The 16362-nt window shown below is 54.7% G+C and overlaps 1 protein-coding gene across 1 annotated transcript in view; it reads left to right on the top strand.

Moving 5' to 3' along the window:
- The window catches only part of LMBR1 (limb development membrane protein 1), a 70812-nt gene that overhangs the window by 5442 nt on the left and 49008 nt on the right, over positions 1-16362 (top strand). Inside the window, exons 2-4 of the mRNA XM_054574782.1 lie at positions 1795-1867; positions 3995-4034; positions 7231-7370. Coding sequence (XP_054430757.1) covers positions 1795-1867; positions 3995-4034; positions 7231-7370 — 253 coding nt within the window. The remainder of the gene's footprint in view (positions 1-1794; positions 1868-3994; positions 4035-7230; positions 7371-16362) is intronic.

Below are 16362 nucleotides of genomic sequence, written 5' to 3'. Positions count from 1 at the left end.
CATCTTAACCGGCCCCCGCCCGCCCCCCGCCCGTGAATCCACATTCCCTTTGCGTTCCCTTTGCTTCCCAGTATCATATACCTTCTGGAAAGAGCTGTCTACATTTGTTTCCAGTTCCTCTCAGTCCTCTCAGTCAGGGCTTTGCCTCCGCCCCTCTGGACACCTGCAGGTCTTGCTCTCAGACGTCCCCAGATGTCCCCGTCCGCGAGGTGTGCTCCTGCCCGCTGCGGGCACTCTGTTCCCCTTGTGCCCTGACACGCTGTGTCCTTTTGCATTTATGAGCTGCCTTCCCACTGGAATGGGAGCTCAGGGAGGCTGGCACTAGGAGGTGTTCCCGGCTGGGCTCCCAGTCCTCGGAAGACTGCTCACAACACGGAACTGCTGAGGGAGCGGCGCCTGCCAGCCCCTGCCCAGGCGCTAATCCCCTCGGCCATCTGAGCTCCCGACTTGGACCCTGCGCCTCGGGTGTTTACGCCGCTCTCCCAGCCCGCTGGGCCCTTGTCCCACTGCGCACAGTGTGCCCTGACTCCTGCCCTTTGCATTTCTGCACCGGCGACTGGTTTTCCTTGACCCCCGTCCCACACTCAGAGGATTTTGGGAGGAGGCGGTGAGGGTGTCCCTTCTCTTCTCTGCCAGAGCTCCCTGTGGGCTCCGCAGGCCGTCTCTGATGCCCCGACTCCGCTCCTCGGGTCACTGTCCCTTGAGTGTCACTGTGATGGGAGGCTCCTAGTCTTCCTCTCCATTTTTTTAAAAAAAGTATTTCATTTACTTATTTTTAGAGAGAGGGGAAGGAGGGAGAAAGCGAGGGAGCAGGACATCAATGTGAGGGAGAAACATTGGTTGCCTCTCACACGCCCTCACTGGGGACCTGGCCCGCAACCCAGGCCTGTGCCCTGACCGGGAATCGAACCGGTGACGGTGCTCAACCCACCGGGCCACTCTGGCCAGGCCTCCCTCTCCAGCTCTAGCCTGTCTTTTCCTAGGCGACAGACACTACAGAGATGTCCACCGTGCAGGTCCGAGGTCGTTCCCAGTCACATGCTGCCGACCCGTCCTGACAAATGCGCACGTGGGGTGGTGCCTCCTAGACTTTGTCGTCACCTGGGACACTTTTGGCGGAGAGTCTTCAAAACACTTCGCCGTGGTCCGTGGTTCTCATAAGCCTGTGTTTCCGGCACACCTGGTCCTCGACTGTGATGGGATCCATGTCTCCACCCGTCCTTTTTGCCTGTCATACCCTCGATCTGCTAGGAATTAAGTGGAATTTAATATTAAAGTCTCTTGTTCAGCTTCGGTTTATTTTGACATACGGTGTGCTTGCCGAACAGTTACTGTGACATTAGTTAGGGACGTCCCGTGGACATACACCACGTGACGCCCGTTTTTGCGCCGTAGATCCGCCCTGCTGATGTGTCGAGTGCCGCCCCCGCAACCCCTGGGCGCCGCCGGCCCCTCACGGCGTGTCCCGCTCTCAGGCGGGAGGGCAGCTTCCCCCGACTGGCTCTCCAGATCTGCCGGTGATGTTCTGGCTTTTACGCGTCCACCTGGTTATGAAAACAGTTTGGTCAGATCATGAAAAGAAAAACCTCCATTGCACTTTTTTTCCTGAAATAGTATTAAAACTGGTCCATATAAATTAATACTTCACCCAAACTTCATAATAGAAAAACATTTAAAATGTTTACTTTGTGATAGACTAAATTCTCTTTTTCTGTAGATACCAAGATGTGTCTCTTATTTAAAAACGTGTGGAAAATGCCTCGACAGATGATGTGTTAACTCTGTCTGTTTCAGATATGCTTCCTCCTCTTTGCCGTTCTCTACGTTGTCTCCTACTTCGTCATCACAAGATACAGGAGGAAGTCAGGCAAGTAGAGTGCGGTGGCGGTGAGCCCCGGGTCTCCCCGCCGGGCCTGGGCCGGGTGCATGGGCTGCTTGGGCCCTCCGCGCGGCTTGCAGCCACGGTGCCCGGGCCTGGGGCGGGCAGTCGCCAGCACCGAGAGCACTGAAGGCGGTCTCGGGGGGCCTGAGCACGCGGGTCGCCCTCACGGGCCCGGCCTTGTCTGCCATGTCCTCGGGCCCAGGGCAGCGTAGCACGGGCTCTCCAGCCTCCGGGACACTCGGCCTTCGTGAGGCTCTTGGTCCCCAAGACCGGCTCTGGGTGTGAAGGGGCCCCCCCGCCGCCCCCCGGCTCTGACTTCCCGACGAGCTTGCTTTCTCTGCAGTGGCACGCAGTTCAGTCTCCCCAGCACGAGCGCCTCCCTAGGTTCCATCTGTTCTTGCCGGGGGGGGCCCCTATGTCTTTGTTGTTTTTTAAAGAACTTTGTACGTCCCAGAGTTTGTAAGTACGCAGGCAGTTACCCTACTGCCTCCTCTTAAAGCTCAGCTGTTTTCTAGAATCACAGGCTTTTCTGCCTGTGACCTCGGGCCAATGCCAGGTGCCGTTTGGATGCTTAAGCATCCCAGAGGTGGAAGGCTCCTTACACTACGTTCTCGTGTCGCCCTTGTCAGACTCGCGAAGGTGAGCGGGACATGCCGCTGGCTCCGGTGTGTCCCCTCGGTGCGCTCACGTGGCGCTCTGAGCGCACCGAAGTGTCCCCAGGACTCCGTGATCCTTCAGGTTTGCAGACCTGATGCCCTGACAGACCTCAGCTAGTTTGAAAGGTGCTCTGGCAGCAGGCATCGCAGGTTGCGGGCACAGACTTGTACGCACAGGTGGTAGGAGCGGATGTTTTAGGGGACGCGAGGGGATGGTGAGCGGGGAAGCGGGGGAGGCGTAAGATGCCTTTTAGGACGAGCACAGGGCGGGGCGGCAGGGCGGCAGGGCTCTGGGCCTAGTTGGTAGAGGGTGGAGAGAGAATTGAAAAAAATAAAACATTCTTTAAGGTGTTGATTGGATATGGGCTCAACCGTGTGAAGATGAACTGTGACCGGGTTGTTTTGTGGTCCCTTTAGTTGTGAAGCTGTTTTGAGCAGCCTGTAACTGAGACTGTAGACTGGGCTGAGCATGGCCCACATGTGCTTCGGCAGCGAAGCAGGTGGGCGCTCAGAACTGCAGGGACTGAGAGGGAGCCTGGGAGGGCAGGCCGGGGGGTGCTGAGGGGAGGCAGGGCCGGGGGCCGTGCCGCATTCTTTTTTCTTTTTTTAAAAAGATTTTACGTATTTATTTTTAGAGTGAGGGGAAGGGAGGGAGAAATAGAGGGAGAGAAACATCTACGTGAGAGAGAAAGGTTGTCTCTCGTGTGTATCCCAACTGGGAACCATATCTGCAACCCAGGCATGTGTCCTGCCTGGCAGTCGAACCGGCGACCTTCCGCTTGGCAGAGCGATGCCCAGCCGACTGAGCCACTCCAGGCAGGGCCCAGAGTCTGTGGCTGGGTCAGAGAGCCTGTGGCGGGTGAGTTTGCGTGGGAGGACGAGAGAGGGTGCTAAGAGCCGAGTGGGGTGGGGGGCTGCCGTCGGCAACCCGGATGGGGGTGAAGGCGGCACCACAGCCGGTGTAGGGTGGTCCAGGTGAGTCCTCGTCGCTGCCCCTGCTCCTGACAGGCTTGGAGCACGGACAAGAACGTGCGTTCTCATGGGCTGGTTTTTAATTTTATAGTAACCTTTTTTTTTTTTTTTTTTTTTGGGCTGAGATCAACCAGAAAATTTCATTCATTTCACTTGCATTGTGTAACAGTAAACTTGGCAGTGGTCCGAAGGGTCTGCTAGGTCTGGTTTTATTGAGCGCTGAATGTTTGGGCCACTTTAATTCACGTGTGGTCATTTTGTTAAGGGTTTTTGATTAACCAAAACAGTATTCTTTAACTGTATTTTATCCTGATTTAATGAAACTTAAATTTGGGTGTGTGCTGACATAAACACAGTGCTGTTTAAAAGTTGTTTTCATTCAACAGTTGCTTCTTTAAATTTATACTTTTGTTTGTTTTTAATAAACTAATGAAACCTCGTGCTGGAAGACAGAGTAACGTAAATGCCTTAAACGCTTTTGCAGATGACCACGAAGATGAAGATGCTGTCGTCAACAGGATCTCGTACGTATTCTCAGTCTGGTCATTGCTTCTTAGTTCTGAAGCCATAACGTTCTCAGCATTCCCTGCTGCCTCTTGGGCAGAAATATGGAAGAAGTTTGCCTAAAGCATTATAACACCTTCATCAGTGTTAATCCAGTCCGCGGACAGCACGCGTAGGCAAGTGTGCACGGACAGTGGAGGACTGGTCACCGCGTTAAAAGGAGTGTATTTCAGGGGCCGGTGGACTCCATCCTCGGGAGGTGTGGCCAGAGGGGCGGCTCTCAGCTGTGGGAGTGTCTTCGGGGGGCCTGTGGTTTCGGAGGAGGCAGGAGGAGGGCAGGCGACTGCGGCAGACCCCTCCTGCGAGCAGGGGGCGGCCCCCTCGGTGCCCAGGGCTCTGCCTCTGCTCGGGCAGCTGATGGCGTGGGAGGGAAGTGCCTTGACCTTTTTTGGGAGTCAAACTAGATGGAGAGGAGTGAATTCCTTTCTGCCAGAATTTGTGTGATATAATATTTGGAACCACACGGCTATGCCTACTACACAGGAGAGCATCTGTGTTCCGGGGCGGTTTTTATTGATACCTAAGATTTCTTTTTGAAATAGCCCCACATTTATAGGAAAGCTAGAAATATAATACAAAGACTTTCCTCACCGAGCTCCTGGGCCGTCGCCAACTGGACGCGTTTTCACAGGACACTTTGTATCTCTTTCCTGTGACGGCCCATTGTCCTGTGACCCCGCCAGGCGGCCCTCCACGCTAGCAGGCGAAGTTCATGTTGACGCAGGCCCACCGTGCCATGGTCCAGTGTGCTAGTCCTCCCGATACGTCCCTGGTAGCGCAGGGCGCAGGTCGGAGTGCGCTGCCGCGGGCAGGCGTCCTGTCCCCGCAGCCGCCGCCTGCAGACTGGGACGCGCCTTCAGTCTCCTTGGTTCCGTGGCCTTGCGTGGATTTTTCTGTCATCCCTTCATGCTTAGTGGCAGGTCACACAGCCCTTGCCGAGGCGCGGGGCAGGAGGGAGACTGCGTGCATGCACACTTGCGTGCACACACTCAGGTGTGTGCACGCGTGCGCTGTCCCTGCACCGAAGCGTTGCTCCGCCCTGAGGAAGAAGGCGGTCCTGCCGCCTGTGTGGCACAGGGGCCTGGAAAACACAGCACTCAGTGAGAGAAGCCCGTCACCAAAGGCCACAGCCTGTCATTCCCTGTAGGAGAGACACCCAGAACGGGGGCCCGGGGGGGGGGGGGGCCCATGGGGGGGCAGCCGCCCGGTGGGTTTGGGGTTTTCTTTGGGTCAACACAGTGTCTGGTCACACAACACTGAACGCACTCACTGTCCCTGAATTGATCACGTGAAAGTGGTTAATTTTATGAGACTTTCACTTCATTAATAAATGGCTTGAACAGGACTGATGTGATTTATAACTGAAAACTGAATATGGATGGATCCTGCGTTACTAGGTTTAAATTACTGAAGTATGTAAGTTATTTTTAAGTACCTTAGGGAAGATACCTCCGGCTTCCTACGATGAGTCCCCTGTACGGATTTAAAGCGGGGGGCCTGAAACCTGACACCCTAAGTATGCAGGACTGGGGGCCCCGGGGGTTTGTCCCGCGTGCCCTCGCGTTTGTGAGAATGCTCAGGTGAGCCGTGCGCCCAGGTCTCACAGTCAGCAGCGGGGGGAGGAGGGAGGGGGAGGGCTCCCCCTCTGTCCCCCTCTGTCCCCCTCTGTCCCCCTGCCCCTGTTGCCGCACATTCCGGTCCGGGGCCCTGGTGGCTTCAGGCACGTCGCCCGCCCTCCTACGCATATGGCTCAGTAAGATTACGCGTCCCAGGTTCAAGTGGGAACTGGGGTCGGCCGTCATGAGTGGGTGCGCGGGGAGGGCAGGGAGGTGCCGGGAGGGCTTCGCGGTGCCCTGAGGGGGAGGCCGGCTGCGGGCCTACGCGGGGCGCCACACCCCGGGCGCGGGGCGGGCGGTTTGACTCTGGCTCCCGCCCGGGAAGAGTGGCTGGGAGCTCCCACGGGACCTGTGCTCCCCCCGCCGCGAGCACAGGGCCGACGCGCGCCCCTGGCCGGCTGGGCAGGGGACCTGGGTGAGGGCCTGTGCTGCTGCGGCGCCCAGCGGGCACGTCCAGTCTGGTTTGGGCGGCGTCCGTGCTGAGTGTCACCGGGGCATCTGTCAAGGGCAACGGTGATGCATGGCCGGGTTTCGGGTTTCACGCGGCTTTGGCTTCTGAGCGGGAGGGCCCTTCCGCGGGCCGCCACGAGGTGGCGCCGGCCGCGCGGCCACTGCGCTCGGAGGGGCGCCGGGCGTTCGGTGCGACCCTGCCCGGTAGATGTTAGGTTTCCACGTTCTTCCCGTGCGTGCTGCGGCGGGATGGGGAGCAGACCGTTTCCTCCTCCAGTGTTGGCGAGATCCCCGTGTTCTTTGCCGTTTAAAAAATCTTGAAGATACAGATATAAAATTTAGACATTTCAGACGTGTGTAACTGAGAGGGAAAGCCCCTTACAATCCCACCCTCCGCAGGGACTGTTAGGGACCGGAACGCTGCGGATTGTTGTGGCTCCATTTTTCTTTGTGTACATATGAGATTTTTGGGAGGGAGGGGCATGTTTTTATTTGTTGCTTTCCTTCCCTTTTTTCTTGTTTTAGACACCTTTCTAAATTTGTACATATTAGAGATATTTTTAAAAAATGACAAGATAGTGTCTTCAATACTGTTTAGGAGTCTAATATTCTTTAACAAGTCCCTACTGTGTGATTTATAACGTAAGTACATTTCGCCCATTTCAAACGGTGGGAGGCTGACGGCCTGTTTTTCCTGCTGAAATAGCCTGCTCTCCATCCTGCTGTGACGCCCCGTTTTCACCTGTAACGGTTGCTGCCTTGCTTTCGGGGTGCACTGCCGGAGCTGTTACGCAACTGCAGAGTGAACCCCACACGCTGGAAAGAGGGAGGAGGCCCAGCTCATTCTCTGTCAGATGCGGGGTGCGCCGCGCCTTCAGGGCATAGGGCTCTCACGGGGCGCAGGGCAGACGGACCCCGCGGAGGCGGGGCGCGGGCACCCCCCGGCCCAGCTGCCCTCCAGCGGCAGTCACCGCATGGTCTCCTTCCGTGAAGGCTCCTGGGCAGCTGCGTGGGAGGCTTTATGCGTCTTGGGTGATGCGCGTCCCTCGCTGTCCCCGGTGGCTGGTGACGCGCCTCTCTGCTCTTCCAGGCTGTTTCTGAGCACGTTCACGCTCGCGGTGTCCGCGGGGGCGGTGCTGCTGCTGCCCTTCTCCATCGTCAGCAACGAGATCCTGCTCGCCTTCCCTCACAACTACTACATCCAGTGGCTGAACGGCTCCCTGATTCACGGTGAGTGCGCCTGGTGCGGGCCGCTCGCAGCCCAGGTTGGATTTTCCCAGCGCTGTGTGTGTAGGTTCCTTCCCGTGGTTTCTTCCTGGTGTACCTGTCTTCAGTCAACCATGTGAGGCCTTAATGTAATAGAAAACCAGATTTTACTTACCATCCTTATTGCTTGTGAGCTGTGAAAGGCTTTTCTATTTTACTTAATCAAGAAGCAGTTTTTGTACTGACCATACTTTTGATAAGTAAATTTTCATTTAAGTATGTAGCACGAGAATTTTGGTTTATCTGGACACGTCAGAAGACCTCTACCTCCATTTAAGATCTAAAAAAGGTAGCCATAGTTTCCATTTTATTTATTTGCTGTTAGTTTCTTTAGTCATTTCAAAAATGTGTGCTAGAAGGGGGAAAAACTCTTATCAAGTACAAACTTTAAAATGAATGTGGCTGAAAAGAAAATAATGATTTACTTATAGGCAACATGGTATATTGCTTTGAAACCAAATAGACCTGCAGTCCAGTCTTAGCTCTGCCATTTTCTAGAAATTTCTAATGAATTAGGACATTTTAATTTGTAAGATATACCTAAAGGTCTGATGTGTATATTTTTATCTTTTTATGGTTCCTTGTCCCTCCTTTTTTCTGTATTATGTGATATCTTTTGTGTCACACGGCTTTTTATACGACTTTTGGAAATGTTTTTCTAGTTATTTTGTTTTTGAATTTGTTTGCTTTTTTGATTTATAGAAGTTTCACAGTTTTGTGTTGCCCAGCCGTTTTCTCCCTTTGGTTTCTCTAGTTGTGTTTGTGTTTGGACAACCCTTTCCCTTCCTCAGGTGTCACCAGTGCACCCCTTTTTTCTCACTTTAAAGAAATGGTTTTGTTTATATTTAACTATTTAACCCACCTGGAGTTTATATGCCTTTTTTCCTATACCTTGGGGTGTATCTAAAGAAATACACGTTTGCCGTAGAATATTTGGAAAATAAAATGTATAGGGGAGAAAGTTACCGTCTGTCACAGTCCTGCAGCGCGGAGCGCAGTGTGGGCGCCGTGGCCTGTAGCCTTGTGGTTCTCTGCGTGTGTGAGCGCAGTGGCCGAAGGGGCCGGCGGGCTGTTGCTCTGTGCCCCCACCCATGCGCGTGGGTCCAGGTGGTCAGCTCTCCCTGCCGGAGCACAGTGTTACCCAGAGCTGCTGTAGTCACGGGTTGGTGGGGGGGTTCCCGTGGTTTTAATTAGAAAAGCGACATTGTGTATCTTTGTAAATAGTCATTTGTCCTCAGGGTCAGCTTATGCAGTTCACTCGCCAGGTAAGCACACCTCAAGAGTGTTTGAAAAAGCATTTCCCAATTATTCCTCGGAAAAGCTGCGCCGATTTCACGGGTGGTTTTACTCTCATGGGCAGGACGCAAGAGTATGTATTCCCAGAATGTATTTTTACCAATTTTGGTTTTTAGTTAAAAAAAGAAAACGCTGCTGCCCTGACCTGCGTGGTTCAGCTGGAGCGTTGCCCTGCGACCCGAAGGTCACGGCTCGGTCCTGGTGAGGGTGCGTGCGCGGGCTGCTGGTTGGTCCCCCATCGGGGCTTCGCTCGGTGCTTCTCTCTGGCATCGATGTGTTTTTCCCTCTCTTTTCCCTCCGTTCCCCTCTCTCTGAAACCAGCAGGCATGGCCTGGGGTGAGGCGAAAACCGAAAACCCCCAGAAGCCCCAGCCAGGTCAGTAGACGGCATTTTTTCCTTTCAGTTTGCCCTTCTGCGCACCCCGTGCGGGCGGACACGTGGGGAGCACGGTGGCGGGTCGTTCCCCTTTGGAGTTTGTGAATTGCCTGCCTCTATTCTCTGCCCCTTTGGCAGTGTTTTGAAGTAATTAGCTGTCAGATTAATTGCAAACATTTCCTTCCTGATTGTCCTTTACCATTGCTTAAGCTGGTTTCTGATACAAGAATTACACCATTGTAGTCTAATCACGTATGTTAACCTGGCCTTGTGGTTTCTGCTGTGCTTGGAACTGGAGGCGAATGGAGTCCTCGGTGCTCTGAGGACCGAAGGAGTCCTGCAGAGTTCGATTTAGTTATGACATCAATACGGAGACGTCACCTTTGTTGGTTAGCAATTGAAAAACTCAGATAAGGAGATGAAGGTACTCACTTCTATTCTCTCTTCTCTCTCTCATTCTGTGTACGGACTGGGAGGAAGAGCTGCCAACACGGGACATGCTGTGTCCTTGGCACTGGAGGTCTGACCCCGCAGTCCCTTGCTCGTGTTGGGTGTCTGTCGTGTTGCGATGCCAGGCGTGCGAGCTCAGGCATTTTACCCTGTGTATACCCAGGGCCAGGACGGCGCTGCCCGCACAGCGGCGGCCCGGGAGCACGTGCTGAGGGAGCACGCTGTGTAAGACTCCGCTCGGGCTGAGAGTTGGGGGAAGCGCCTCCTGAGAGGCGCCACTGCTGTGAGTGCCCACGGGCCGGCCTCGGGGGCTGGGGACAGCAGCCCGGGGCCTCGTTCTGGGGGCCGTGGGTCCCTCGGCTGTGTTTCCCCCTGTGATTCTTTGGGGGACCCGCGCCCTTCGCTGCATGTGGTGAGGCTGCAGGAGGAGCCGTGGGTTCCCAGACCTCGGGCCGTGCCGCCCTCCTGCTGGGCGGTGGCTCCCCCAGCGGACGCCCTGCTGTGGGGTGGTGCTTTCACGCAGGTGGAGTGGGGGCCGCCCCAGGCTAAGGCAGGGCCCGCCGCGAGGCAGTGCCTGAGGCAGAACCCACTGTCCACGGACGCTGGGTCCGCACTCTCGCTGGGGACCGCAGGGATGCCGGGTCCCCTGGAGTTGGTGTCCGCAGAGGGCCTGCCCCCTCCCCGGCGCCGGTAGGCCCGCCGCGCCCATTTGCCGACAGGTGTGGGCTGTGGTCTTCCCTTCACTTGCTATTCGTGTGTGTGAGAAACCTTTCATGAATTTATACAACATTCTTGTGAGGGCTCAGAATATGTCTTAAAATTTCAGTTCCCCTTGAATCACCTATTTCAGTACTTTCACACTGAAAACGTAAAGACGCGTTGATTGGATGAACAGAAGTTCCTGTGTCGTTAGGTGCTTTGGTAAGAGTGAACTTAATTGGGAAAGCGGTGGAGCGGCTTACCGTGTGTGATCGTCGCGGTGTGTGTACCTGACTGACTGTGCCTGGCACGTACACACCGCGTAGAGCAGAGGCCCACAGGCGTGTCCACGGCGCCCTGGTGCGTGCGAGCCCGCTCAGCGCCGTCCGACACGGCGTTCGGGTTTGGGGCGCGGGGGCGGCGGAGCGGTGTGTGGGCCGCGTCACCCCCTGGGGACGCCGCTTCCCTCCCCTGGGCCGGGCTTGAGCGACGAGGACAGTACAGCGTCAGTCCAAGCCCCTGTCGGGCGTGGCGGGGCGCCGCTCTGCGCCCCGCAAGGAGACCGGCGGGCAGCTCGCGGGGCGGGGCCGTGCGGCGGGGGCCCCGGCCCTGGGTCGGCACGACGCCCTGAGCGCGTCCCCGCTGCCCCGGCGTGGGCGAGGCCGGAGCCAGCGCAGGGCAGAGGTGACCGGCCGGAGTGGCCGCTGGGCTTCCCGCGGGCGTTTTATCGCTGAGTGTGCACGGTAGACCGGGCGAAGCGGACGGGGAAAGCGAGCATCCATTTGTGTTCGCTTTCTGTGTCATGTATGTTAAAAATCAGTGAGAAACAAGAAACTGCAGTTTCATGAACTGCAGCGCGACACGGCGACTGCACGGGGCTCCCTGCGGGGCGTTAACGGCGCCGTGGGGCGGGGGGCGTCGCGCGGCGCTGTCCGGCTCGGAGGGCCCACGGAGTCCTCATTTTGAAATGGCAGTGTTACGTGGTGTGAGTTTAAAGTTAAAATCGCAAGCGACGGTGCGCCTCGGACGGCAGGAGAATGACGGAATGAAAATTGTAGCCTCACAGCCGGGAAATACGTCTTCAGTTCCTGAGGCATTTTCCCCGGGTGGCGGGGGCAGTTTTTGTGAAGCTCCGCGTGCGCACTCGAGACCGCGGGAGGCGGACGGGTGGCGTGACCGCCCCTCTCGAGGCCGGGCCGCCGGCAGGGGGCGCAGCGGGTCTGGCCGGTCCTGGCGGGGGCTGTGTTTTGATTGGTCAGCAGCGTAGACGATGTGTGGTGGTGGACGTCTTGAAGACTCAGTAGAAAGTCCACCTTTGCTTTATCCATTTTCAAGTCCCACAGAAGATTTTAAAAATCCTACTTGTAGATACTATTTATACTTACGTGTAAATATTAAAACTCACCTATTAATACATTTTAATGTACCATTGTTAGTTAAACGTTACCAATAATTTCTAGTTCATTGGTCCCAATAGTGCGGTCATTTATCATAATAGATACATGTAATTATTCACTATAGTTACAGTCACCTATAACATATACATAACTGTACATATAATAGCGATTTGCAGCCAGTGCGTTGCAGGAACGTCTGAAACATGCGCCCACACCTCTCTCGGCCGGGGCACTGGCCTCTCGCCCCTTGGACGGTCAAATTAAAAACAACAGCAGCCAACACAGCACGAGCCGTCCGGTGGGAATGAATCAAACTCACACCAGCTTCTCTGTCAGATGAGCGAACGGCATGTTTCGTGGTTTAGCAGTTAGTTTGTATGCGCCCTGAGATGGAAAGGGTTGACAGTCACTCGTCTCTGATAACTAAAATAGAAAACCATCCAGGTGTTCAGAGCAGGAAATTTACTTACATTTTTGTAGCGTCGCACGGGAGTGCGTTTTCCTGATAGACGATGATGAAGGTGAGTATTGGTGATACAGAAAGACAGGGAAAAATGTTTTTCTCTGGGTGGTAGGACGATAATGATATAAAATTTTAGTATTTGCATTGTGTAGTGTTTCTACAGTGGCATGTGTTGCTTTTTTGTTATAAGAAGAAAGTTATATTAAGGTAAAAAATGCCACAACTCACTGTGAAAATTGTCCTTTTGTTTGGTCTTCTAAGTGAATAAGCAGAAGCTATCCTAGTCCTGAAGTTCTCACGATGCTGACTGTTCAAAAGTAAACTTGTTGTCTTCTAAAACTTATGTTTTTCTGGTAGAGTTTTTAAAAACTATATTAGTCACTTTTTGACAGTTCGATTAGAACCCCAATTCCCCTGAAACACTGCTTTTAACTTAGTTTTGCTGTTTTGGAAGTTATTGGATGGAGCTGAACCTGGATACATTTCCTTCCTTAGCTCTGTGCGCGTTTCCGTCTGTGGCAGCGGCGGTGGATGTCTGGGGGGGACGCTCTGCTGGCCTGGGGTGGGGGCGGAGCGCTCTGCGGTCTGGGGGGGGGGGCGGGGGCTCTGCCTACCCGGGCTCTCCTCCGGCCCGGGGCCGGGCGCTCTGCTGTACTTTGAAGTATTTTGTGGCTCCAGCAGGTGGAGCCAGAAGTTAGTGCATCCGGAGGTCCTCGGCACTCTGTCCGGAGTGGTGTGGTTTGGTTTTAAACGAATCGTTTGGGGATCATTAAACAATCTTTGTTTAAATTCAGATGCTTCTTTCAGGAATAGGCACTGGATGTCTTTCAGAAAGGTTGTCATTAATACTGATGTAGACAAACTACAAGGCTTCTGAATTTTTAAGATTCTGCTACTGTATCAGAGCATGTAATTTCAGCTTTCTGAAGTGAAGAAATTTGACTCATATTTCTTTTTATTTTGTAAATAAGGCAGTGGTAGTATTTTATGAGTATTAGCCCTAATTTTTAATTTACAAGTGTTTTATTAACACTATAGACTATTACTAGGGATATTTATGTGTGTATGTCTGGTGTATGTTTGCAAGATGCCGGAGGCTTACTAAGTTTTAGACAGTTGCTAAGAATATAATTATTAGTTAAGAATGCATGTTAGATCTATTTTCTGTGTATTAGATGTTCTCACAGTAACTTTCTATATGTTGCAAACTCAGTAATTAGCATAAGCTAAGTCTAAAACTTTCACATTTATTATGGTTAACTAATTTTTTGCATTTAAGTATTTAGGCTTTAAAAAAAGCTGGTTGTTTACATGGCTCGTGTAGGAGAAAACCATCAACTCTCAAATTCTTTTTGTTAACTATTTCTTGTAAAAATAAATGCGGTCGTGGGCAGCCTCACGATGGGGATACGCTGTGGAAAATGAGGCGAGGCCGGTCCGTCCTTGTGCGAGCGTGGCAGTGGCCGTGCACGCGCGATGCTGCCGGGGCCCAGGGCCGAGCGTTGTGCCTTAACTTCGGGCTTGCAGAGGAGAATTTGAATTTGTAGTTTTCACGGCACGGAAGGGGCATGTATAATCAGAAAGGCAGGTTCTGGACATGAGTGTATTTACAGATCAGTAAGAACAAAACGCCTCCTTTTGTGCTGTGAATGATAGTTGATTATTTCAAAAGGCAAAAACTGAGTAGAACCCACCCCGCCCCCGGTTACAGAGCGTAGGGGACTCGGAGCTCTCGGGGGCGGCTTGTCCGGCCGCAGCCCGTGGAGAGAGGCCTCTGCGCCCCGCGCCAGGCGCCCCGCAGGCTCCCCGGCGGGGTGGGAGCTGTGCATGGGAGGCCAGCGGGGCGAGTGGGCCTCGTGGCTGCGGGACATCGGGTGGGCCCAGCTCCCTCCAGCTCTGCTGACCTCTGCCCTATGACAGAGTTTCACAAGGGCGTTTAAATGTGTGTTTCATGCCTCTTCAGGGTCTCTATGTGCTCCTCAGAGAAGACTTAGACTGTACAGCAGGTAGGAGGAAAGAAAAATCCATCAAAATCCATCGGTAATTCCATTACAGTCACATTGTTAATAATTTGGTGTATTTCTTTGCAGTTTCTTTTCTATGCCAATTTTTCTGTCATTGTTTTTAAATATTTTTAATGTCACGTATACACGTTTTTGTTGTGTAAGCTTTTTTCGTGAAATTAGAATATTTTCTTTAAGATTTTATTTACTTTGAGGGGGGGGAAGGGAAGGAGAAAGAGGGAGAGGAACATTGACGAGTGAGAGAATCATTGTCGATTGGTGGCCTCTCCCATGGGTCCCAGCCAGGCACCTGCCCGCCACCCAGGCCTGGGCCCTGCTGGCGCGCGAACCGGCCACCTTGCCCTTTCCCGGATGATGCCCAAGCCGCTGAGCCGCATTAGTCAGGGCAGGGAGAACGTGTCCGTAAGGACAGGATTGAGAGCTAACTTGAGCCGCAGCTGACACCATTCTCTGGTCCGTGCCTGGCCTCGCCGTTGGTGCGCGTTGGTGGAATTCTTCAGTTCCCGCCCTTTGGGGGTGTTGAGATGTTTGCGGGGCCGGGGCGTGGGGGGGCGGGGAGGGGGCGGAGCACTGGCGTCCGTCTACCCCGCGGGGGCGCTGTTTCTCCTCTTGCTGCCCGAGAGCCCCGGGGGGCCGGGGCGGGGCCTGTTTACACCGGACGAACCGGAAGGGGAGGGCTGAGTGCCCCTCCGAAGTCCTGCAGCCCCACCCGAGCAAGGAGGGCCGCTCCCTGGTTCCCGCCGTGGGGGCTCCAGGGGTCCTTCAGCCTTGGACGGGTGGGCGCCGTGCTTTGCTGGGCTCGGTGGAACAGTGGGCGCTGCATCGAAGCTGAACGTGTGAAGGCGGCGTGGGGCGCGTGCACGCAAACATGAGCGCGGGAAGGAGCGGTAGGAAAACGGGCGAGAGGGAGGCACACCCAGCGGGGAGAGTGACAGAGAGCCGACTGCCGACTGGGACATCGGGGTGCGGTGCTCCTGGAGGAGGCGGGGCAAGAGAAGTGTCTGAGAACTTAACGCCAGGCGAAACCTGTAAACCCAGCGCTCCAGAAGCCCAGCCGGCCCCGCGCGCAGGGAGCTCTTCCGAGAGACGCCATCGGGCTGGTCAGAGCCGGCGACAAAGAGCCGGCTTAAAAGCATTCAAGAAAAAGGCACACAAGCACAGAGGAGCAAGGTAAGAATTGGCGCATTTCTCATGGGGAAGAATGCCAGCCCGATGACAATGACCTGCCAGCCTAATTCCCGCAAGGATGGTTTTCCAAGACAAAGGCAAAGACAGGGTCAGATCCTCCGAAAGTGAAGGTCCATCCCAGCGGACTGTACCGCACAAAGTGCGTCCCTGCGGCGGCGGCGGCCCTGGGGGACCGGGGTCTGGACCTCCTGCCCGAGAAGTGCAGTCCTTGGGGAAACGTAATAGTTTTCCTTTGTTATGTGTCTCGTTAAAAGGTTTTTATATAAAAAGTCGCAGCAGTGCATTGCGAGTTTTATAACACATAACCAAAACGTGCAATGACAGAAGCACAAAGGCGGAAGGAAAGAACAGAAGACGCGCCGACATGGAGTGCCCGGCTGCCCGTGAGCGGTCCTGCTGGGGAGGCGAGCGGTGAGCCGGAGGCGTGCGGGGCAGCCCCAGGCCCTGCGCACTGCGCAGCGAGCAGGCCCGGCCAGTCAGCAAACGAAGGACACGGAGGGGCATCTTAGGAAGAGCCGATCCGGAGGGGCCCAGGGAAGCGGGGCGAGGGCGGCAGGACGGTGGGCAAGTGGGAAGCAGAGCCGTTGGCAGCCTTCGCCTGGCGTCCCCGGGGCGCCTGCGGCCTGGGCACCGGGCGAGGGCAGAGCCGGCCGGGCGGCGTGGATGGGAACCCCGCAGGGTCAGCGCTGAAGACACAGCAGGCGAGCAGCGATGGGAGGAGAAGGGCGCACCCTGCTCACCGCAGCGCAGGGGAGCCAGGCCGGGTGTGTTACCACCGGCAGAGGGTGAGGGCTGGAGAGGTCACTCCGCAGTGGTGAGGGGTTCGTGCCTCAACAGAACGTGGTGATGGCACCTGTTCAATATGTGAAGCGAAAACAGAAATGAAAGGATTAGTAGTCAGAATCACAGTTATATTCTGATAGAGCTAAATCCCCTTTTCAGTAATTGGTAGGACACGTAGAAAGGAAAAACTAAGAATATGGAAGAGGTGAATAACACTCTGAAACAACTTGGCCTAATTTGCAGTTATTAGAACACATTTTTTTCACGCACGCTGGGAACAT

This window comes from Pteronotus mesoamericanus, unplaced genomic scaffold (genome assembly GCF_021234165.1).
Source record: "Pteronotus mesoamericanus isolate MK-2021 breed Mesoamerican mustached bat unplaced genomic scaffold, CSHL_Meso_final contig_265, whole genome shotgun sequence".
Taxonomy (NCBI): Eukaryota; Metazoa; Chordata; class Mammalia; order Chiroptera; family Mormoopidae; genus Pteronotus; species Pteronotus mesoamericanus.
Note: the sequence above shows the minus strand (reverse complement) of the source record. Positions and strands in the feature narration are given on the sequence as shown.